The sequence below is a fragment of the Choloepus didactylus genome, chromosome 8 (genome assembly GCF_015220235.1).
Source record: "Choloepus didactylus isolate mChoDid1 chromosome 8, mChoDid1.pri, whole genome shotgun sequence".
In the NCBI taxonomy this organism is placed as follows: domain Eukaryota; kingdom Metazoa; phylum Chordata; class Mammalia; order Pilosa; family Megalonychidae; genus Choloepus; species Choloepus didactylus.
In genome coordinates, this window is record NC_051314.1 from 75,654,414 (window position 1) to 75,678,032 (window position 23,619).

Genomic DNA, 23,619 nt, shown 5'->3' on the forward strand with positions numbered 1-23,619 from the left:
GCAAGCTTGGTACACCAATTGAGCCCCACAAGACTCACTCCCCCACTCACCAAAAAGGCTAAGCAGGGGAGAACTGGCTTGTGGAGAACAGGTGGCTCGTGGACGCCACCTGCTGGTTAGTTAGAGAAAGTACTCCACGAAGCTGTAGATCTGATAAATTAGAGATAAGGACTTCAATAGGTCTACAAACCCTAAAAGAACCCTATCAAGTTCAGCAAATGCCACGAGGCCAAAAACAACAGAAAATTATAAAGCATATGAAAAAACCAGACGATATGGATAACCCAAGCCCAAGCACCCAAATCAAAAGATCAGAAGAGACACAGCACCTAGAGCAGCTACTCAAAGAACTAAAGATGAACAATGAGACCATAGTACGGGATATGAAGGAAATCAAGAAGACTCTAGAAGAGCATAAAGAAGACATTGCAAGACTAAATTAAAAAATGGATGATCTTATGGAAATTAAAGAAACTGTTGACCAATTAAAAAGATTCTGGACACTCATAGTACAAGACTAGAGGAAGTTGAACAACGAATCAGTGACCTGGAAGATGACAGAATGGAAAATGAAAGCATAAAAGAAAGAATGGGGAAAAAAAATTGAAAAATCTAAATGGACCTCAGGGATATGATAGATAATATGAAACGTCCAAATATAAGACTCATTGGTGTCCCAGAAGGGGAAGAAAAGGGTAAAGGTCTAGGAAGAGTATTCAAAGAAATTGTTGGGGAAAACTTCCCAAATCTTCAAAACAACATAAATACACAAATCATAAATGCTCAGCGAACCCCAAATAGAATAAATCCAAATAAACCCACTCCGAGACATATACTGATCACACTGTCAAACACAGAAGAGAAGGAGCAAGTTCTGAAAGCAGCAAGAGAAAAGCAATTCACCACATACAAAGGAAACAGCATAAGACTAAGTAGTGACTACTCAGCAGCCACCATGGAGGCGAGAAGGCAGTGGCACGATATATTTAAAATTCTGACTGAGAAAAATTTCCAGCCAAGAATACTTTATCCAGCAAAGCTCTCCTTCAAATTTGAGGGAGAGCTTAAATTTTTCACAGACAAACAAATGCTGAGAGAATTTGCTAACAAGAGACCTGCCCTACTGGAGATACTAAAGGAAGCCCTACAGACAGAGAAACAAAGACAGGACAGAGAGACTTGGAGAAAGGTTCAGTACTAAAGAGATTCGGTATGGGTACAATAAAGGATATTAATAGAGAGAGGGGAAAAATATGGCAAACATAAACCAAAGGATAAGATGGCCGATTCAAGAAATGCCTTCACGGTTATAACGTTGAATGTAAATGGATTAAAATCCCCAATTAAAAGATATAGATTCGCAGAATGGATCAAAAAAAATGAACCATCAATATGTTGCATACAAGAGACTCATCTTAGACACAGGGACACAAAGAAACTGAAAGTGAAAGGATGGAAAAAAATATTTCATGCAAGCTACAGCCAAAAGAAAGCAGGTGTAGCAATATTAATCTCAGATAAAATAGACTTCAAATGCAGGGATGTTTTGAGAGAGAAAGAAGGCCACTACATACTAATAAAAGGGGCAATTCAGCAAGAAGAAATAACAATTGTAAATGTCTATGCACCCAATCAAGGTGCCACAAAATACATGAGAGAAACACTGGCAAAACTAAAGGAAGCAATTGATGTTTCCACAATAATTGTGGGAGACTTCAACACATCACTCTCTCCTATAGATAGATCAACCAGACAGAAGACCAATAAGGAAATTGAAAACCTAAACAATCTGATAAATGAATTAGATTTAACAGACATATACAGGACATTACATCCCAAATCACCAGGATACACATACTTTTCTAGTGCTCACGGAACTTTCTCCAGAATAGATCATATGCTGGGACATAAAACAAGCCTCAATAAATTTAAAAAGATTTAAATTATTCAAAGCACATTCTCTGACCACAATGGAATACAATTAGAAGTCAATAACCATCAGAGACTTAGAAAATTCACAAATACCTGGAGGTTAAACAACACACTCCTAAACAATCAGTGGGTTAAAGAAGAAATAGCAAGAGAAATTGCTAAATATATAGAGACGAATGAAAATGAGAACACAACATACCAAAACCTATGGGATGCAGCAAAAGCAGTGCTAAGGGGGAAATTTATAGCACTAAACGCATATATTAAAAAGGAAGAAAGAGCCAAAATCAAAGAACTAATGGATCAACTGAAGAAGCTAGAAAACGAACAGCAAACCAATCCTAAACCAAGTAGAAGAAAAGAAATAACAAGGATTAAAGCAGAAATAAATGACATCGAGAACAAAAAAAACAATAGAGAGGATAAATATCACCAAAAGTTGGTTCTTTGAGAAGATCAACAAGATTGACAAGCCCCTAGCTAGAATGACAAAATCAAAAAGAGAGAAGACCCATATAAACAAAATAATGAATGAAAAAGGTGACATAACTGCAGATCCTGAAGAAATTAAAAAAATTATAAGAGGATACTATGAACAACTGTATGCCAACAAACTGGATAATGTAGAGGAAATGGACAATTTCCTGGAAACATATGAACAACCTAGACTGACCAGAGAAGAAATAGAAGACCTCAACCAACCCATCACAAGCAAAGAGATCCAATCAGTCATCAAAAATCTTCCCACAAATAAATGCCCAGGGCAAGATGGCTTCACAGGGGAATTCTACCAAACTTTCCAGAAAGAACTGACACCAATCTTACTCAGACTCTTTCAAAACATTGAAGTAAATGGAACACTACCTAACTCATTTTATGAAGCTAACATCAATCTCATACCAAAACCAGGCAAAGATGCTACAAAAAAGGAAAACTACCGGCCAATCTCCCTAATGAATATAGATGCAAAAATCCTCAACAAAATACTAGCAAATCGAATCCAAAGACACATTAAAAAAATCATACACCATGACCAAGTGGGGTTCATTCCAGGCATGCAAGGATGGTTCAACATAAGAAAATCAATCAATGTATTACAACACATTAAAAACTCGAAAGGGAAAAATCAATTGATCATCTCAATAGATGCTGAAAAAGCATTTGACAAAATCCAACATCCCTTTTTGATAAAAACACTTCAAAAGGTAGAAATTGAAGGAAACTTCCTCAACATGATAAAGAGCATATATGAAAAACCCACAGCCAGCATAGTACTCAATGGTGAGAGACTGAAAGCCTTCCCTCTAAGATCAGGAACAAGACAAGGATGCCCGCTGTCACCACTGTTATTCAACATTGTGCTGGAAGTGCTAGCCAGGGCAATCCGGCAAGACAAAGAAATAAAAGGCATCCAAATTGGAAAAGAAGAAGTAAAACTGTCATTGTTTGCAGATGATATGATCTTATATCTAGAAAACCCTGAGAAATCAACGATACACCTACTAGAGCTAATAAACAAATTTAGCAAAGTAGCGGGATACAAGATTAATGCACATAAGTCAGTAATCTTTCTATATGCTAGAAATGAACAAACTGAAGAGACACTCAAGAAAAAGATACCATTTTCAATAGCAACTAAAAAAATCAAGTACCTAGGAATCAACTTAACCAAAGATGTAAAAGACCTATACAAAGAAAACTACATAACTCTACTAAAAGAAATAGAAGGGGACCTTAAAAGATGGAAAAATATTCCATGTTCATGGATAGGAAGGCTAAATGTCATTAAGATGTCAATTCTACCCAAACTCATCTACAGATTCAATGCAATCCCAATCAAAATTCCAACAACCTACTTTGCAGACTTGGAAAAGCTAGTTATCAAATTTATTTGGAAAGGGAAGATGCCTCGAATTGCTAAGGACACTCTAAAAAAGAAAAACGAAGTCGGAGGACTTACACTCCCTGACATTGAAGCTTATTATAAAGCCACAGTTGCCAAAACAGCATGGTACTGGCACAAAGATAGACATATAGATCAATGGAATCGAATTGAGAATTCAGAGATAGACCCTCAGATCTATGGCCGACTGATCTTTGATAAGGCCCCCAAAGTCACTGAACTGAGCCATAAAGGTCTTTTCAACAAATGGGGCTGGGAGAGTTGGATATCCATATCCAAAAGAATGAAAGAGGACCCCTACCTCACCCCCTACACAAAAATTAACTCAAAATGGACCAAAGATCTCAATATAAAAGAAAGTACCATAAAACTCCTAGAAGATAATGTAGGAAAACATCTTCAAGACCTTGTATTAGGCGGCCACTTCCTAGACTTTACACCCAAAGCACAAGCAACAAAAGAGAAAATAGATAAATGGGAACTCCTCAAGCTTAGAAGTTTCTGCACCTCAAAGGAATTTCTCAAAAAGGTAAAGAGGCAGCCAACTCAATGGGAAAAAATTTTTGGAAACCATGTATCTGACAAAAGACTGATATCTTGCATATACAAAGAAATCCTACAACTCAATGACAATAGTACAGACAGCCCAATTATAAAATGGGCAAAAGATATGAAAAGACAGTTCTCTGAAGAGGAAATACAAATGGCCAAGAAACACATGAAAAAATGTTCAGCTTCACTAGCTATTAGAGAGATGCAAATTAAGACCACAATGAGATACCATCTAACACCAGTTAGAATGGTTGCCATTAAACAAACAGGAAACTACAAATGCTGGAGGGGATGTGGAGAAATTGGAACTCTTATTCATTGTTGGTGGGACTGTATAATGGTTCAGCCACTCTGGAAGTCAGTCTGGCAGTTCCTTAGAAAACTAGATATAGAGCTACCATTCGATCCAGCGATTGCACTTCTCGGTATATACCCGGAAGATCGGAAAGCAGTGACACGAACAGATATCTGCACGCCAATGTTCATAGCAGCATTATTCACAATTGCCAAGAGATGGAAACAACCCAAATGTCCTTCAACAGATGAGTGGATAAATAAAATGTGGTATATACACACGATGGAATACTACACGGCAGTAAGAAGGAACGATCTCGTGAAACATATGACAACATGGATGAACCTTGAAGACATAATGCTGAGCGAAATAAGCCAGGCACAAAAAGAGAAATATTATATGCTACCACTAATGTGAACTCTGAAAAATGTAAAACAAATGGTTTATAATGTAGAATGTAGGGGAACTAGCAGTAGAGAGCAATTAAGGAAGGGGGAACAATAATCCAAGAAGAACAGATAAGCTATTTAATGTTCTGGGGATGCCCAGAAATGACTATGGTCTGTTAATTTCTGATGGATATAGTAGGAACAAGTTCACAGATATGTTGCTATATTATGTAACTTTCTTGGGGTAAAGTAGGAACATGTTGGAAGTTAAGCAGTTATCTTAGGTTAGTTGTCTTTTTCTTACTCCCTTGTTATGGTCTCTTTGAAATGTTCTTTTATTGTATGTTTGTTTTCTTTTTAACTTTTTTTTTTCATACAGTTGATTTAAAAAAGAAGGGAAAGTTAAAAAAAAAAAAAAGAAAGAAAAACAAGGGAAAAAAAAAAAAGATGTAGTGCCCCCTTGAGGAGCCTGTGGAGAATGCAGGGGTATTCGCCTACCCCACCTCCATGGTTGCTAACATCACCACAGACATAGGGGACTGGTGTTTTGATGGGTTGAGCCCTCTACCATAAGTTTTACCCTTGGGAAAACGGTTGCTGCAAAGGAGAGGCTAGGTCTCCCTATATTTGTGCCTAAGAGTCTCCTACTGAATGCCTCTTTGTTGCTCAGATGTGGCCCTCTCTCTCTGGCTAAGCCAACCTGAAAGGTGAAATCACTGCCCTCCCCCCTACGTGGGATCAGACACCCAGGGGAGTGAATCTCCCTGGCAACGTGGAATATGACTCCCGGGGAGGAATGTAGACCCGGCATCGTGGGACGGAGAACATCTTCTTGACCAAAAGGGGGATGTGAAAGGAAATGAAATAAGCTTCAGTGGCAGAGAGATTCCAAAACGAGCCGAGAGATCACTCTGGTGGGCACTCTTACGCACACTTTAGACAACCCTTTTTAGGTTCTAAAGAATTGGGGTAGCTGGTGGTGGATACCTGGAACTATCAAACTACAACCCAGAACCCATTAATCTCAAAGACAGTTGTATAAAAATGTAGCTTATGAGGGGTGACAATGGGATTGGGAAAGCCATAAGGACCAAACTCCACTTTGTCTAGTTTATGGATGGATGTGTAGAAAAGTAGGGGAAGGAAACAAACAGACAAAGGTACCCAGTGTTCTTTTTTACTTCAATTGCTCTTTTTCACTCTAATTATTATTCTTGTTATTTTTGTGTGTGTGCTAATGAAGGTATCAGGGATTGATTTAGGTGATGAATGTACAACTATGTAATGGTACTGTAAACAATCGAAAGTACAATTTGTTTTGTATGACTGCGTGGTATGTGAATATATCTCAATAAAATGATTATAAAAAAAAAAAAAAAAAAAAAAAGAAGGGCTAGAAGAATAAACAGAAGATAAAGTAAAGGAAAAGTAAAGATAAAAGTTTAAAAAATGAAAAATAGAGAAAATATAAGAAAATGATAATCTGGAAGCTCCTATATACGAACAAGACTTCAAAATGAAACAGAGAAAATGAAGAGAGCAAATAAAAACAACAAAAATCCCATGACAACCAAAGGATACAAATTTCTAGGTTGAAATGAGTATCCAACTCTAAATGAATAAGAAAAAACCCAAACCAAGAAAGATCAATCATGAAATTTTTCAACACTGGGATAAAGATAAGATCCTAAAACCCTTGCAGGGAAGAGGGAAAAGGCAGGTTTCTAACAAACGACCAGGAATCAAAATGGCATCAGTCAGCCCAACAGCAATACTGGAAATTAGAGGTCAATGGAGTTATACCTTCAAAATTCTGAGAGAAAATTATTTCTAACCAATAATTACATATTCAGCTAAACTATCAATTAAGTGTTAAGGTAGATGAAACATATTCTCAGACTTGCAAGTTATCAAAAACTTTATCACCTACCTTAGGAAGCTACTAAAGGGCACACTCCACCATAATGAGGGAGTAAAGCAACAAAGAGGATGAACTGAAATTCAGGAAACAGAGCATCCAAAGTAGATAAGAGGCAAAGAAGATCCCCAGGATGTGGATGAAAGGAGATTTAAATAACAGCTGTGCAGTAGACTTAGAGAACAAATTAGAGCTCAAATTAGAGCAGGAACTCAGGAGCTCCAGGATAGAAGTCTCCAATTTTACAAAATTAAAATGACCAATTTACCGATTGATTTAAACATGCTGAGAGATTCACACTTGTCAGAAAGTTTGATGAGAATGAGAAGTACAGTTATCCCTTCCACATCACGACTTTCCCCACTGTGGTTTCGATATTTCATGAGTCAGCACAAGAAATTAAATGGGGATTTTTGGGGAGTTTTGTGGACCCTGCAGACAATATGTGAAGGGCAACAGATGACACAGAAAAAGTTCAGGAACTCAGAAATACATAAAATATATGTACAGTATTGTATAATATCAACATATCTCCTATTACCATAAATATATACAATTTCTTTTTTTAAGTTAAAGTAAAATTTGTGAAAAGTACATGAAAGCCAGCAGACACACAAAGGCTAGAAATGTAGAGATATCTTAAAAAGTTTAGTAAATCATAAATGCATAAAATGTATATTTTTCCTAAAAATTTTTCCAAGGCAAAAAGCACTTTTCACTCTCTTTGCAAACTGGCTCTACTTTGGCCAGTGGGCTCCTTCAGAGTTTAGCCTGCCCATCAGTCTGAGTAGCCTGAGGCAAATGGGAAGCGCAGGGTCCTCTGTCTTAGGAGCCTGCATGTGTCACCGCCTGGAAGCCTGCTTCTTCTCCTGGACCTGTGCTCCCTAGAGGACCCAGGGATTCCACATTTACAGTCCCCGGAGTTTGAGTGAATGTCCCCGCTACTCCCTTTGGAACAGATGCTCCCACCCCCCAACCCCCAGCCTGGTTGTTCTTTATGTGACGTAATGCAGATAGTCCTTTGCCACAGGGTGTTTCAAATTAATTATTTCTCACTGTCCCAGCAGTTTGCACGTGGCTTCTCTTCCCTCAAGGCAAACTCCGGGAGGGCTGAAAAATTTTATAGGGATTTTCCAGATGGCAGGGACACCGTACCCCTAAACACCCCCCCCCCACACACACACACAGTGTGGAAAGGATAACTGTACACAGAAAGGCAACGTAGTGTAATGATCAGGAGTACAACTCTGGAGCCAGGCTGGCTGTGTTTGGTCACTGGCTGTATTACTTACTATGCTTTGTGAACCTGAGCAAGTTACTTAACTCTCTGTGCCTCAACATCCCCGAATATAAAATGGGGCTGATAATTGTACTTACTTCATAGGGTTGTTATGATGCTTATGTGAGTTAAATTTTGTAAAGGGCTTAGAACAGCACCCGGCATGTATAAATGCTATGTATTTGTTAAACAAAATAAAACTAAGAAAATAAGGTAATTATTAACTCCAGGGGAAAAAAATTAAACAAGAAAGGAATTATAATCAGACTATACTATACAGTTTAGCTGGGAATAATATTTACAAAGTCATATTAATGTAAATACTGAATATTGATTTAACTAAAAATTGTGATTCAATTTACACTGGGAAGGTGGGAGGAAAGGGAAAGTTGGGGGATGAGTGGACAGGGTGTCCAAAGCAGAAAGTTGATATATATCAAAAATTGAAAAACCAAGAAATAACCGTATAACCATGTTAGTTAGAAATATGCAGGTAAATACTATTTTTAAAACATCTAGAAGAATTGAAAAGTGGTTGCTTCAGGGCAGTGAGAATTAAGAAGGGTGTGGTAATGGATGGATAGTGGTGATGGTAGCACAACATTGTGAACAGAATTAACAATGTTAGTTAAGTTGTTGAAAGGGATCTCTTCATTTGTATAATGGTTAAGTATTCCTGCCTGTCACACAGGAGACAAAGCACTGAATTACATATTTGAATGTGATTAAAAGGAAATTTTAGATTGCATATATGTTCCTAGAATAAAAATAGAAAACAGACAAACATAGGACTGTACAACAAGTGAACCCTATTATAAACAGTGGACTATAGTTAACAGTACAATTACAAAATGTTCTTTCATGAATTATAACATGTACCACTCTAATGAAAGGTGTTAATAATACAGCGGTATATGGGGACTCTGTATTTTATATGATTTTTTTCTAAACCTACAACTTCTCTAATCAAAAAAAGAAGAAGGGATGAGGTCTGGGGACTCCTTTTGCTATAAACCTTGTCAAACAATGACTTTTTTAAATCGGGTATGTCTTACTTGATAGCAATAAGCATTAAATTAAAAAATGAAATACAGTGATAAGAAAAAGAGAGTGGGAGGAAAGGAAGAAGAGAGTCTACATGGATTACATTTCCAAGAAGTCTGATTATAAAAGGGATAAGAGAAATGGGGCAGTAACTGGAAGGAGACATGAGATCATGCAGGATCTTTTCTTTTCATTTCTTTTTTAAGATGAGAGAAACTACAACCTTGTTTATATGCACACAGGAATAGAGAGTATGGAATCCTGTTTCTCACGAGTATTTTTACTTATAATTAGTAACCTTAGTGATAATTTACCATGTGCCAAGCTTACTTACTAACAGTCCAATAAGGCAGGTTCTACAATTATGCCATTTGAGATGGGCTGTGAGAGAAAGAGAAGAGTCAAGGAAAACTTCAAGGTTTTTGGCTTGTATACCTGGAAGCATGAAGTTGCCATTTACTGAGAGGGAGAAGGCAGTGAAAAGGACAGTTGCAGGGAACGGGGGAGTAGAAAGCAGGGGCTCTGTTTTAAACACATTAAGTTTGAAATGTCTAATAAACATCTACGTGGAACGTCAAGTGCGATGATAAATATATGAGCCTGGAATGCAGGAGGACAGTCCAGATGGGAAATATAATTTGAGAGTTGCCATCATATGGGTGATATTTAAAGATACGAGATTGGATAAAATTATGAAGAGACAAGTGTAGACAGAAAAGAGGCTCAAGATCAGGAAATAAGGAGGAAACAGAAAAGGAATCTGAAGGGGAGGCCATAGATAGGAGAAGAAAACCGGGAGAGTATGGTGTTCTGGAAGTGAAAAAAGTTTTTCAAGAATAAAGGGATCTCTTCATTTGTATAACGGTTAAGTATTCCTGCCTGTCACACAGGAGACAAGAGTTTGGCTGGGAGCCAAAAATTAAAAAAAAAAAGAAGGATCAAGTGTTGCCAATCAGTTAAATAAGATGAGGGCTAAGAACTGACCATTTAATAACATGAAGGTCATTGCAGACCTTGATGGAGCGGTGGGAATAAAAGAGATGAGAGAAGTCTAACATTACCAGCAATGGGAGAAGATGTGAATCTACAGGAAATTTTTTAAGTTGTTGAAAGGAACAAATGTGCTATAACACTATGGAAAGGAATTCAGCATTATCTCTTAAAGCTGTACATTCATATTACTTATGACTCAGCAACCCTACTCACCCAAGAATTTCCCCCAAGAAACTCTTGCACAAGTGTGCCACATTTACGAGAATATTCAGAACAGCAAATCTAGGAATCAGAAAAAAAAACAAAAAACAAACCCAGAAACAAAACAAAACAACTGGAAAGAATCCAAAAGTCCATTGGCAGGAAAATAGGTAAATTATGGTATATTCCCCAAATTAAACATTATACACCATTGAAAAATGATCCATAGCTACATGTAACATGAATGAATTGTGAAAGTATAATATTAAATAAAAAAAAAAAAATCCCAGAAGATTATGTACTACAATAAGGCAATACGGTAACGGTTGAGAGTGCAGACTGGGAGCCAGACTCCCTGGGTCCAAATCCCAGCTGGGCCATTCACCAGTAGTGTGACCTTGAGCAAGTTATTAAACTCTGCACCTCATTTTTCTCATCTGTAAAATGAGGATAATAATGAAGTTGTTATAAGGATTAAACCAGATTATACACAGAGAGAGAAAGAGTACACACGTAAGTCAGCACTTACAACAACAAAAGTAAATTAAACAATTTTATTGCCTAAACATACATATATTTATGATTTTAAAACTTTTTAAAAAGCAATAAAATGATAAACATAAAATTTAGGATAATGGTTACCTGTAGGGGAAGATAGGGGATAGGATGCAAGTTATAACTAATGATTCTAGTTCAGGAATTGGAAGATGGGTTCAGGGTTGCTCCTTTATTATGCTTTATAACTACATGCAATCAATTGTATTATCAAATAATATATTAAAGATAATACAAGAAAAGGAGAATGAGAGGAAATAAATTGGAGACAGCAAATATATACAACTCTTGAATAAACAGTTCTTTGGCGGTATTTTACTATAAAGGGAAGAAGAAAAATGGGGCTTCAGCTGGACAAAAATGTGGCATCAAGATAAAAGTTTCTTTCTTTTTTTGATAAGAGAAATGACAGTCTCTTTTTATGCTGATATGTAATTATAAATATTAGCTGTCCTCAAAAGGATCCAATAAAGTTTATCACTACATTAAGATGAAGAACTCAAGGTCAGAGAGCCTAAGAAACTTGCCACTAGGTCACACAGCTAATAAGTGACAAAAGCAACATTTCAATTCATTATCTACGACACAGTGCTGCTTTCCCTTGCTTCACCTTGATTTAGGGCCTAACGTTAGCTTAATCACACATTTATTAGTTTATATTTTTTGAGTATCTACTAGATAGGCTTAAGAGGCTGTACTAGGTGTTTTGAAAAATACACTAAATAACACTGCCTCTACACTTACAGAGTTTACCCTGCAGCAATAAAAATAAGTCAGTTATCTAAATGATTCCAACACAATGCAAAATCATACATACACCATATATGAAGTACAAAATATTATGGTTGTTCAAGAAAAAAGTCCCCTTTGGGGCTGGGAAGTGGAAGCATTAGAGGAGACTTTATAGAAGTGGTAACATTTCCTCTGAACTTGAAGGGACGGATAGCATTTTGAAAGACAAAGTTTAGACTGAGCACTCCTCAAAGGACACAGTCATGTCTTGACCCCAGAGCCTAGAATGCTGAGGTGTTTAATGAATGTGGGTGGAGTGAACAAATGAATAGGAAGGGCATTCTATTAGGAAGCAAAAGCAAAAAGGATCAGAGGCAGAATACATGAGGCTCAAAAATGAAACGTATCAGAGAACAGGAAGACTATGAAAATGAATGCGTATACATATATATATATGTGTGTATGTATTTAATTTTTTTGAGAGTATCAAGTAATTGGTCATGCTTCTCTTTATATTCTGACTCTTATATTGACCATCTTTGACACCACCCTCATCCTCTTCCAGATTTTATCTCATTTCTCTGCTCCCTATCTCTTTTTTAACAACACTTTTTATTGAGTTATAATTCACATACCAGGCAATTCACTCCTTTAAAGTATAAATTCAATGGTTTTTAGAACATTCAGAGTTGTGCAACCATGACCACAATAAATTTTAGAACATTTTCATCATCAGTTACCTCAGCCCTAGGCAACCACTAATCTACTTTCTATCTCTACAGATTTGTCTATTCTGTACCATTCATATAAATGGAATCATACAACATGTAGTCTTTTGTGTCTGACTTCTTTCGTTGAGGATGTTTTCAACCATTTTGTTCATCCACTTTGTAGTATCAAATACTTCCTTCTTTTTTATTACCTGATAACATTCCATTGCATGGGTGTTCCAACCCAGCTCTTGAAGGGCTTGGGTCAGCACAGCACTAAGACCAAAGAACACACCAGGCAGGGAGTCAGACATGAGTTTCACAGGACTTACTGATGGGAGAAGACTCTCTCGGTGGCAGCCTGCCAAGAAAAGGTGGAAGTTAGCGCCCCCCACAAAGAGTGGGGAAGCCAGAGGGTGGTTTATAAGGACATTCCATAGGGTGTGAGAACAGGGTTTCAGCAGGGTCTTGTGACACAGGGGTGTGGAGATTTGTTATCAACAGTGATCAGGGGAGGGAAGTTTCAATGCTCTGTTTAGGACACATTCTTTCTCCCCCTGGGGAAGTCTGATGACTTTTAACATCCGTCTGTCCTGGTCAAGTAGGTCAAGTAGGCAGCTATGTGAAATAACTCACTTTCACTATGGAGGGTAGGGGGCCAGGGCCCTGGATCCACACAGTGGATATATCACAGTTTTATTTGTTGGTAGACACCTGGGCTGTTGCAACTTTTTGGCTATTACAGATAATGCCACTGTGAATATTCATGCACACGTTTTTGTGTGGACATGTTTTCATTTCTCTTGCATATAGTCCTAGGAGTAGAATTGTTGGGTCATATGGTAACTCTGTATTTAACCTTTTAAGGAACTGCCAAACTGTTTTCAAAAGCAGCTATTCCATTTTACATTCCACCAGGAGTGTATGAGTCTTCCAATTATTCCACATTAATATCCACCTTTTTGAATATAGCCATCCTAGTGGGTATGAAGTAGTATCTCATTGTGGTTTTGATTTGTATTTTCTTGTTGACTAATGATATTGATTATCTTTTCATGGACATTTGCATATCTTTTTTTTTTCCTTTTGCAAACATTTTCAATCTTTTTTTTAAATTAGAGAAATTGTAGGTTTACAGAAAAATCATACTGTATATCTTTGGAGAAATAACTATTCAGATCGTTTGCCTATTTTTTAGTTGGATTCTGCTCCCCACCTTAATCAAAGTTCTTAAAAGATTAGTCTATACCCACAACCTATAATTCCTAACCTTCTCTTTACTCCCTTTCCCGCTTCAGCTCTCACTCCGTGCTTTTGCTCTCCACTCCTCAGAGACTGCTTGTCAAAGTCACCAACCACCTCTCTACTGCCAAAATCAATGGCTATTCTTCAGTCCTTATCTTCCAGCACATAACTCTATGGTTTGCACATATGCATTTAAATTCCTACCGACCTCTCATGCTAATTTATATTTTCCCTTGTCCTGGTTTTTGTCTATATTTTTCTGTTTTACTGCATATATTCCTATGGAATGAAAAATGTCAACAAATAATCAAAGGGTATATCCAAGGAACTGCAGATAATACAACTAGGCTAGAGCAAAATGAATGTAATAGAATCATAAGGGGGTAAAGTAGGTCATATGTTGAAAGGATGGATAGATAATGGATATTAGGTTAGAGATATGGAATTTTTTCTGTAGGGAATATGGAGCCATTAAAAGTTTTAATACAGGAAACGCTCAGCGCTAGACTGCTGGATTATTGGAAGATTGTTCTGGCAGCAGATATAAAATTACTTAGGGGCAGGGGGTACGGGATGTAGAAACAGGAGGCAAAGAAAATCATGCGGAGGGGGGGGGAGATGATTGTTATAATAAGGTAATCAGTAATGAGGGCATAAATTAGGGTACTGGTGGTAAACAGGGAAAAGAGGGATCACTGGAAAGAGATTACCACTCAAATTTAACCAACTGAGTTAACTTTGTTACTGATAACAAAACTAACAGCTGCCACCAGTCAAGAGTTGTTATATCTAAACATTCTTAGTTCTCAGTTCTATCAAATTTAATTTGATGGAAACTACATGGAAATGTAGTAAACACACACATTCACATACACAGAAAAATGATCTCTTCTGGTTAGAAGAATTATAGTAATGCTTCCCACATTCTTCTCTCCACTGAGTAAACACTTTTGAAAATTTTGGATAACTCCAGCTTCTCAAAAAGTGAGGATCTGGCAATAGGCACCAGTCAGTCGGGCTCTCATCGTAGCAGCCCGCCCCTCACTGGTATTCAATATGCTAACAGCAAGAAAAAATAGAATTTAAGCAAAATCATTTGGAGAAGGCAAAATATCCTAAGTTAAACTGAGTTCTTATTCTTTTTTTCCAAAGAAATGGTTGTTGATGTTATAAGGAGTTAAATTATAACACATGCCAGGGAGATGACGTCAGTGAGGGCGTGGCTAGGCCCTTTACAAGTCTGAAATTCCTTTAGTCCCAAACATGTCCTCTTTCAGTCTCACCTAAACTCAAATCTCTCAACTGACGCAACTCCTCCAAACACTGAAGAAACAATGTTGAGACCCTAGAACCCTAATCTTTTTACTTCAGCCTTTTTTTTGGCGTTTTTTTTAAACAAAACAAACCAAGAGTAAATTGAAGTGCATTAAAACAGATGCTTTAAAAAAGTAACCACATTAAATTATTTTGCAAAATCCCTGTTTGAAATCCACATTTTCCCCCTTCTGCAACTGTTTTAAATCCAAAGGAATGGAAATGCAATATTACACCTGGAGAAAGAATCTGACTTTCGTAGGCATTTTACATTTTGTTGATTGTATTCCTATATTCACCACGAGCCAAAAAAGAAGAAAGAAACTATGATTGTCACGGGGTCCTTAAGAAACACAGCTCACAAGTGAGGTATGTAAATATTTCTCAAAATAAAATATACCTACATTTTAAAGTCAAATCAATAAAATGAATACCGTACTATTTCAAAAAGCAAATCAAAACTCCAGTGGTATACAAATAGCAGCTTTTCTAACTGAGATCACTGACAATTATTTTTATTCTACAAACTAGAGGTGATGAATACAATAACAGTAAATTACGATGTAACAATTCTCCTTGTTTAAATATAGCAGCAGATATTTATAATTTGTACTTTTTCATAAGTTTAGAATTTGATTGATCATTTCCGTTTTTATACATTTTGTACAAATCCAGGAACTTTATTACATAGACTCAGTCTACTTGAGAAGTTGAGTTCTTAATAGAAACGATACATGAACCACTGTCAAAATTAAAACTTTGCCTTGGCATAGAAAAGGTCTAGAAAGGTACATACACCAAACTGCTCCCAGTTATTTTCCTTGAAGGAGTGGAATGTGGGTCAGGAACTATGGGATATGAAAGGAAGACTTCACCTTGTATTTCATATAGTTCCTTATGTTTAATTGTTTTAAATGGTCATGTCTTACATTTATTATTAAAAACCAATAAAGTTACTTTAAAATTTTAACCTTGACTAAAAAAAAGTACAAATTACATGAACACATGCATATGAAACACTCTTCCTAGAGAAAGGAACACATTAAGTCTCACATGTCAATACCTGCATAAAGACCAAGAGTTTTCGTTTAAATATATCAATATTGAGATTCACAAGCCTTATATACACACTCAAGGACTCAGATTCATAGTCACAAAGTGATGCACTTAAACAGCATCCTTAGATGCCATCATGACAGTGACCTGAAGTAACCCAAAGAAATCTTGACAAATTTGTTAGTAATTCCGTATCACCCCTCCCCCTTGAAACAAATGTCCCCTGAATTGTTTTCCAAACCTTACAAATTATTGGGAGGAAACAGGAGGTTTGAATCCAAAGCCACAACCATACCTCCTGTTCCCTATACTTTCCTATATTTAGAGGCGTGTTATATGTTTCCTGTACCCCGAGGTGGGGAAGTGGGTGGAAAGCTGAGAAAAGGGAAGGTTTCAGAGAGCTTCAAATACATACAGAAAAAAATTAATTTTGGGAATTCATTTTACTTTATTTTAATGGGTTCTGAGTAACCTGAGAGACTTGAGGGAAGTGGGGAATCAGGAAGGAAACTTTTATTTAATACTAAGATTTGAAGAGAATATAAACTATATTATTATATATATTAAACTTATATCTTTATCTATATCTCAAAACTATTAATAATCAACAAATATGTATGGATCCACATTTCTAAAGGATGTAAACAGAATGAATACCACATAAGCTAACACCCACAAACTAACACTAAATGTTGGGGTCTAACCATTTGCCCAATGCCTTGATCCAAACCTACCTGTAACAGTCCCTTCAGGTATCTGACAAAGCAGCTGGAATCCTTCCCCACCCCAGCACCACATTAGATGAGTAATAAGATATCCCTAAATGTCTATGACTCTATTTTTCTTCAAAGAACAGCTACAAAGCCAAGAGAGGGTAAAGGGTCTTCCTGCTACAGCAAAAGGCTCTTCCTCACCAGCACTGGGTGCCTGGAAGATACTCCCTCTCTCCAGACTGCCCATGTGCCCCAGCATAGCACAACTCTCTGGCAGCTGCGGGTTAATCATGACTCCAAGCTCTGGGCTGAGCCTGGCTATCTGCAGAGCTGAAGAATCACCAGCTCAGCAGCAAGACCCAAAGACTAGCCGGGCTTTCGGTTTTATCCTCAAGGAATGTCCTCCCTCAAGACTCCTCCACAGGCTGGGTGGGATAGAGTCTCTCTCTAGTGTGGCAGAGTATACCTGGTTCTTGATGAAACGGTTGTGATTTCACTGGCTGTATCTCAGCTATTTGTCATTGCTGGTGGTACGGGAAGGAGGAGGGGTTGGGGAAGAATGGAAACAGTTAACCAAAAGGATAAAATAACCTGGGGCAGTGGAGCTGGGGTCCAGGGTCTGAGATGACAAACAGCAGGAAGTCAAACTAACTTCATTTCACAAAGGTACAAACTTGCAAGCCTGATCGGATTTTAATTCCTCTGCTTTCTCAGGCTTCATATACAGGGGACTGTAAATTCCTGGACCTCCAGAACCAGGTGAGAAAAGATGTAGAAAAAAAGTGGTGGAAAAGGGAGAGGAGCTGTGAGGAGAGAGGAATCCGTTCCACTATTAAAGGAGAATGTTAAAGCCAAGGGCACTCCCGGATTCCCAGAAAAGGAAGTCACTGGATTCCAAAAAAGCGCTTTTCCCTACCTTCTTGTTGTTCTTGTTATAGCCAAAAGTCGGAATCCCAGGCCTGGAAGTCACTGATAGCAGCATTTTCTCTTTAATGTTAGGGAGCTGAGAGAAAGAAGAGGGAGAGGGAAAGGGAGGGGGAAGAGAGAGAGAGGGAGAGGGGAGAGGGAGAAGGGAGGGGGAGGAGAAAAGGAGAGAAAAGGAGCTGGAGGGAGAGAGATGAGGGGGCGGGTTAAAGAACAGCTTTGGCTGCTTGTTTACGTCACTGAGCGAAGTTAACCCAGAGTCTGAATGAGGCATTTCCACTGGGTCCTAATGCCCAAGATGTTTTTTGTTGTTGTTTTTCACAGGCTTTGCAAGAAGAGGCTTTAAAGGTCTTGGGTCTAACCAAAGACCTGACTTTTCAAATCTTTCCCCTTTCCTCTACCAACAAGTTCTGATTCTTGAAAGACAATGAGAATTTTTTTGTTTAGATCTCAGAAGAGGATTTCAAGCTTGATTTTAAAGGGGCCACTGGCAGGCAACCTTGGAAAACGTGAAGAAAACCATACTGAGATGGAGTGTGTGAGAGAGCTCAGGGCTTCTCCCACTTCACATTTGCAGTGAACTTAATATGTGCAGAAAGAGCAGACAGAGGAGCACCCCAAAGAGCAGAGACAAGCAAAACAGAAAACTCATTTCAGATCCTTCAGGATAGTTCTGTTCCTCTTGGTCACACAGAGGGGCTAATGCCCCTAACCCCTATTTCAGATCCCCCCCAGGTACGATGTCATACTTAAGAAGGAATTATCAGAAATTTGGTGCCTAGTGGTTTCTTTGACAATGTGAAGTTATCTTAACCCACTCTTTTCTAGCCTTCAAAGTCCTTGAAGCTGAAACAATTACAGTAACTCACCAAACCTGGAATCTATGCCCCAACTGAAGTTCACGAAGCTGGGATGTTGGCTCCAAGTTGTCTCTGAGCTGTAGAGAAAAATAACTGTTTAAAAAGCATATGATTCACAGAGAAGAAAAATAACAGTTCTTAGGAAAGAAGAACATAAATGTAGGAGTCAAAAACCTAACACAGGTTAGAAACTCACCTCTAATAGTTTCAAAGGAACGTCCTTGTAGGTGAAGCCTTAACAAGAAAAGGGACTTGTAGGAAACCAACAATTGAACCCAGTAACCGCTACCAATCCAAGTGGCACAGGGATATAGAACAGAAGTCTGGGCCACCTTTCTGCCATCACAGCTATTCTCTTGACACATAAATTAACCTGTCTGCTTTGCCACAACAAACATTAAACCCAAACTCTCCCTAAAATGAAGTCCTAGTCTCTATTCTAGTTTTCCTGTCACCTTTTTGCCATGATAGTGGAACAGACAGTACCACATATGCATAAACACATATGCATACCCCACCCCCAAACTCAACTTTCATTTCCAACAGGACAGGAAGTGCCTGCTAAGCTCAAGGGACACAGGAAGGGTGGGAACAGCCTCACTTTGGGAATAGGAACACAACAGCCAAATAGAATAAAAATAAAGAAATAAAGGCACCTTTCAGTGATACCATATTTTTAAAAAGTCACTTTTCTGCCCTCAAAGATTCTCCTTTGTTATATGCCAAGTTATCCTTACTCTTCAGGTCCTTGGTTGATGTCTTCTCCCTTAGCCTAAAAATGGACCTTACTCTTGAAGGCCTGATTCAAAAGCGCAGTCAATCTAATTTAATTTTTTTTTAATTATAATATTCTTAATGTATTGTGTTCTCCATTCCTTAATGCTTAATATTTTAGAATTTAAAGTAATTAAGAGAGGGGCTTTAGAGAGAGATAGATCTGAGTTCAAATCCTAACACCACTGTTAGATACTATTTATGTGACCTTAGGCCAAAGTTACCAAACAACTCTAATTCACTCATTTGCAAAATGGAGATAATGACTACTCTATTAGCCTTTGGAACCAGACCTCAGATCTGGTCTCTTGTTCTGTAACTCACAAGCTGAGTGACACTGGGAAAATTATCTCACATGTCTGAACTTTACTTTTCTCATCTACAAAACAGAGAAAATAAATAGTATCTACTTCCTAAAAGTATAGTGAAACGAAATAAGGCAACGCACATAAAGTCCTTAGGGAGGTGCCTGGCACTCGGTAAACACTCAGTAGATGTTAGTTCCAATTATGAGGAATTACTCTACTGTCTCCCAGGGTATATCCTTCTGTCTGTCACATAACCCAGATTTGATGATCTAAAGTGACCATTTCCAAAGACTAGCAGCATTTAAAAGATTGTACTAGGACTAGGCCAGCTAAACCACATAACTGGAAAACACTGAATAAGAAGTTTCAGGGATCACCCAATCCATTCCAGTTTCCTCTCTCTCTCTCTCTCTCTCTCTCTCTCTCTCTCTCTCTCTCTCTCTCTCTCTCTCTCCCCCCCCCCCCATCTCCCCCTCCCCTCCTCTCCTCTCTCTCTCTTTCTCTCTGCCAGCCATAAGCAAACAACCTGATTATTCAGAAATACCTTTCATAACTCTCAATTGCCTGGAAATTGGTGGAACATCTCTTATCTTAAGAAAAAAAGAAACAACACAGAATCAAAGAGCACTAGATACAAGGCACCCCAGCCCCAATTTGTCTTCAAGTCCTGTTAGTCTAAGAAATAGAAATAGAACTAGAAAAAAAAAAAGTAGGACATTCACACATCCTAAGATGTAACCCCATTTCTTTACTCTGAGAGCAGGTAGTACCAGATAAAAAGAAGATAAAGATCCTATTAAACAAACTATATTATATGAATTAATAGAAAAACCTAGGTTTTATGGTCTAATAAGTTTAAGGCCATAGAAATAAAATGACCTAGATTTGTGAACTGATTGTCAAAGAGCACCAACAAGGCTGGCAACCACCTCCTTCATTCTGGTGAGTATATTTGTAAAGGGATGTGGTAGTTTGAAGCTGTTATGTACTTCAGAAAAAGCCATGTTCTTTTCATTCATTCCTGTGGGTTCAGACCTATTGTGGAATGGGACTTTTTGATTAGGTTATTTCATCTGAGATGTGACTCAGCCCATTCAAGATGGGACTTAATCCTTTTACTGGAGGATAAAGGACACAGAAAAAGCCCAGAGAGCTCAGAAAGAAACACCCAGAGAAGTCTGGAGAGAAAAAGCCCCCGGAGGACCTAAGAGGGGAAACCACTGAAGCCAGAAGCTGGAAGCAATGAAACCCGGGAGAGAAGGACCAGCAGATGCTGGCCATGAGCCCTCCCATGCGACAGAGGTGTCCCAGATGCCGGTGGCCTTTCTTCAGGGAAGGTATTGTCCTGTTGATGCCTTAATTTGGACATTTTCATGACCTTAGAACTGTAGATTTGTAAGCTAATAAATCCCCATCGTAGAGTATTAGAATCAGAGCTGTACTGAAGGTGAATAGGATTGAAAGGGGTTGTTTAAAGGCATGTTTCCCACAGATCAGCACCACAAATATAGATAGGGGCTTGCATGATATACTTCTAAGGTATGAGACTGGCACTGAGAGCTGACAACAGAAGGGTATATGGGAAAAATGTACATATTGCATACTAGGGACTATAATTAATAGGAATACTATACTAGTACCACACAAATACTAGAGACAAATAATTAAGGGCTGACAAGTGCTGTGAGATGTTTTGGGTCATGAGAATTGTTTAAAATGGAGAGTAATGAAGATTGTACAAGTAAGTGATGATAATGTGAGATATGGATGGATTTTTGTGGACATAACATATGCTATGTGAACTTAGGAACTCCCTAGTTTTTAAATCAAGCCTTCAATCTTGAGGCTTGCTTACGTGAAACTTATGGTTGTAAAGGGGAGGCTAAGCCCACCTATAAGTATGCCTAGAAGTCACTCCAGAGAACCTCTTCTGTTGCTCAAATGTGGACTTCCTCTCTCTAAGCCTAACTCTGCAAATAAATTCATCACCCTCCCCCCAATGTGGGACAAGACCTCCCAGATGAATGAGCCTTCCTTGTGACATGGGACATGGATTCTGTGAATGAGACTGACCCTGGCATCGAGGGATTGAGAATGCCTTTTTGACCAAAAGGGGGAAAACAAAGGCAACAAAATAAGGTTTCAGTGGCTAAGAGAATTCAAATAGAGTCAAGAGGCTGTCCTGGAGGTTACACCTATGCAAGCTTCACCTAGATATGCTAGATGACTACAGTAAAATAAGCCCAAGTCAACAGGAGTCCTGAAAACAAAGAATACCCAGATCCCTTTCTGAGACTCTATAGAAGTTTCACTCACTAAGTTTATTCTTCAGAGACTTAAATCCTTTAGAGTGCTCCTATGCCAGCTAAGTCCCAAAACTCAGAGGCAACAGCCTCTTCAAGAACATCAAGTAGATGTGTTCCCTTTTCTCATAAAGTTGACACCCCTTTTTAACATGAGCAACTTAGGATGGTCACTGCCTAGACATTCCTGAAGTTCAGGAAAGTGATTAAACTAGAGGAAGGGGTAGCAACAGACAAGATGGAATTTAACAAAGTATTATGAATACTGAATCTTTATATAACTCTCTTTTTCTTAGTTTGGATACATTATGTCCCCCAAAATGCCATGTTCTTTAATGCAATCTTGTGGGGGTCGATGTAATAGTGTTGATTAGGTTGGAATCCTTTGACTGAGTGTTTCCATGGAGATGTGACTCAATCAGCTGTGGGTGAGGCCTTTGATTAGATAATTTCCATAGAGGTGTTACCCCACCCATTCAGGGTGGGTCTTGATTAAATCACTGGAGTCATATAAAAGAGTTCACAGATGGAAGGAGCTCAGAGCAGCTGAGAGTGACATTTTGGGATGTAGCCAAGAGAAACATTTTGAAGATGGCCATTGAAAGTAGACTTTTGCTATTCCAGAGTTTGCCTGGGAGAAACTAAGAGAATACCTCCAGACACCTAGAGAGAAATGTCCTGGGAGAAAGCCATTTTGAAACACAACCTGGGAGCAAAGGAAGAAAACGCTAGCCACGTGGCTTCCCAGACCTCAGAGGTGTTCCAGACACCATTGGCCTTCCTTCAGTGAAGGTATAGTCATGTTGATGTTTTAATTTGGTCATTTTCAAGGCCTTCATACTGTATATTTGTAGCCAAATAAATCCCCTTTATAAAAGCCAATCCATTTCTGGTGTTTTGCATAACAGCAGCAATAGCAAACCAGAACACTTGGTTATTAGAACAGCTAGAAGGAAAGAATTGAAATGGTGGATCTGTAACTGTGCCAGTTTGAATGTATTATGTCCCCCAAAACACCATTATCTTTGATGCAGTCTTGTGTGGGCAGACGTATTAGTGTTGATTAGATTGTAATTCTTTGAGTGTTTCCATGGAGATGTGACCCACTCAACTGCAGGTGATAACTGTGATTAGATAATTTCCATGGAAGTGTGGCCCTGCCCATTCAATGTGGGCCTTGATTAGTTTACTAGAACACTATATAAGCTCAGACAGAAGGAGTGAGCTTGCTACAGCCAAGAGGGACACTTTGAAGAACACACATGAGCTGAGAGAGGAACTGCAACTTACAGAAACATTTTGGAGATGGCCTTTGAAAGCTGACTTTTGCTCCAGAGAAGGAAAGAGAGGACAAATGCCCCAAGAGCAACTGAGAGTGACACTTTGAAGAGAAGCTGCAGCCTAGAAAGGAACATCCTGGGAGAAAGCCATTTTGAAACCAGAACTCTGGAGCAGATGCCAGCCATGTACCTTTCCAGCTAACATAGGTTTTCTGGACACCATTGGCCATCCTCCAGTGAAGGTACCCGATTGTTGATGCATTACCTTGGATACCTTATGGCCTCAAGACGGTAACTGTGTAACCAAATAAACCCGCTTTTATAAAAGCCAATCCATTT

At 38.4% G+C, this 23,619-nt stretch overlaps 1 protein-coding gene across 5 annotated transcripts in view; it reads right to left on the reverse strand.

Moving 5' to 3' along the window:
- RBMS2 (RNA binding motif single stranded interacting protein 2) overlaps window positions 1-19,080 on the reverse strand; it is an 85,021-nt gene extending 65,941 nt beyond the window's left edge. For 2 of the 5 annotated variants that reach the window (XM_037848395.1, XM_037848396.1), the window contains exons 1-3: window positions 18,812-19,079; window positions 18,625-18,692; window positions 17,748-17,934 (exon numbers count right to left, since the gene is read on the reverse strand). In XM_037848395.1, coding sequence (XP_037704323.1) covers window positions 17,748-17,813 — 66 coding nt within the window. In that variant the 5' untranslated portion in view covers window positions 17,814-17,934; window positions 18,625-18,692; window positions 18,812-19,079. Of the gene's footprint in view, window positions 1-17,747; window positions 17,935-18,624; window positions 18,693-18,811 lie in introns of all 5 variants that reach the window. The other 3 variants (XM_037848399.1, XM_037848398.1, XM_037848400.1) reach the window with 3 other exon arrangements.
- Between the last annotated feature and the right edge of the window lie 4,539 nt (window positions 19,081-23,619).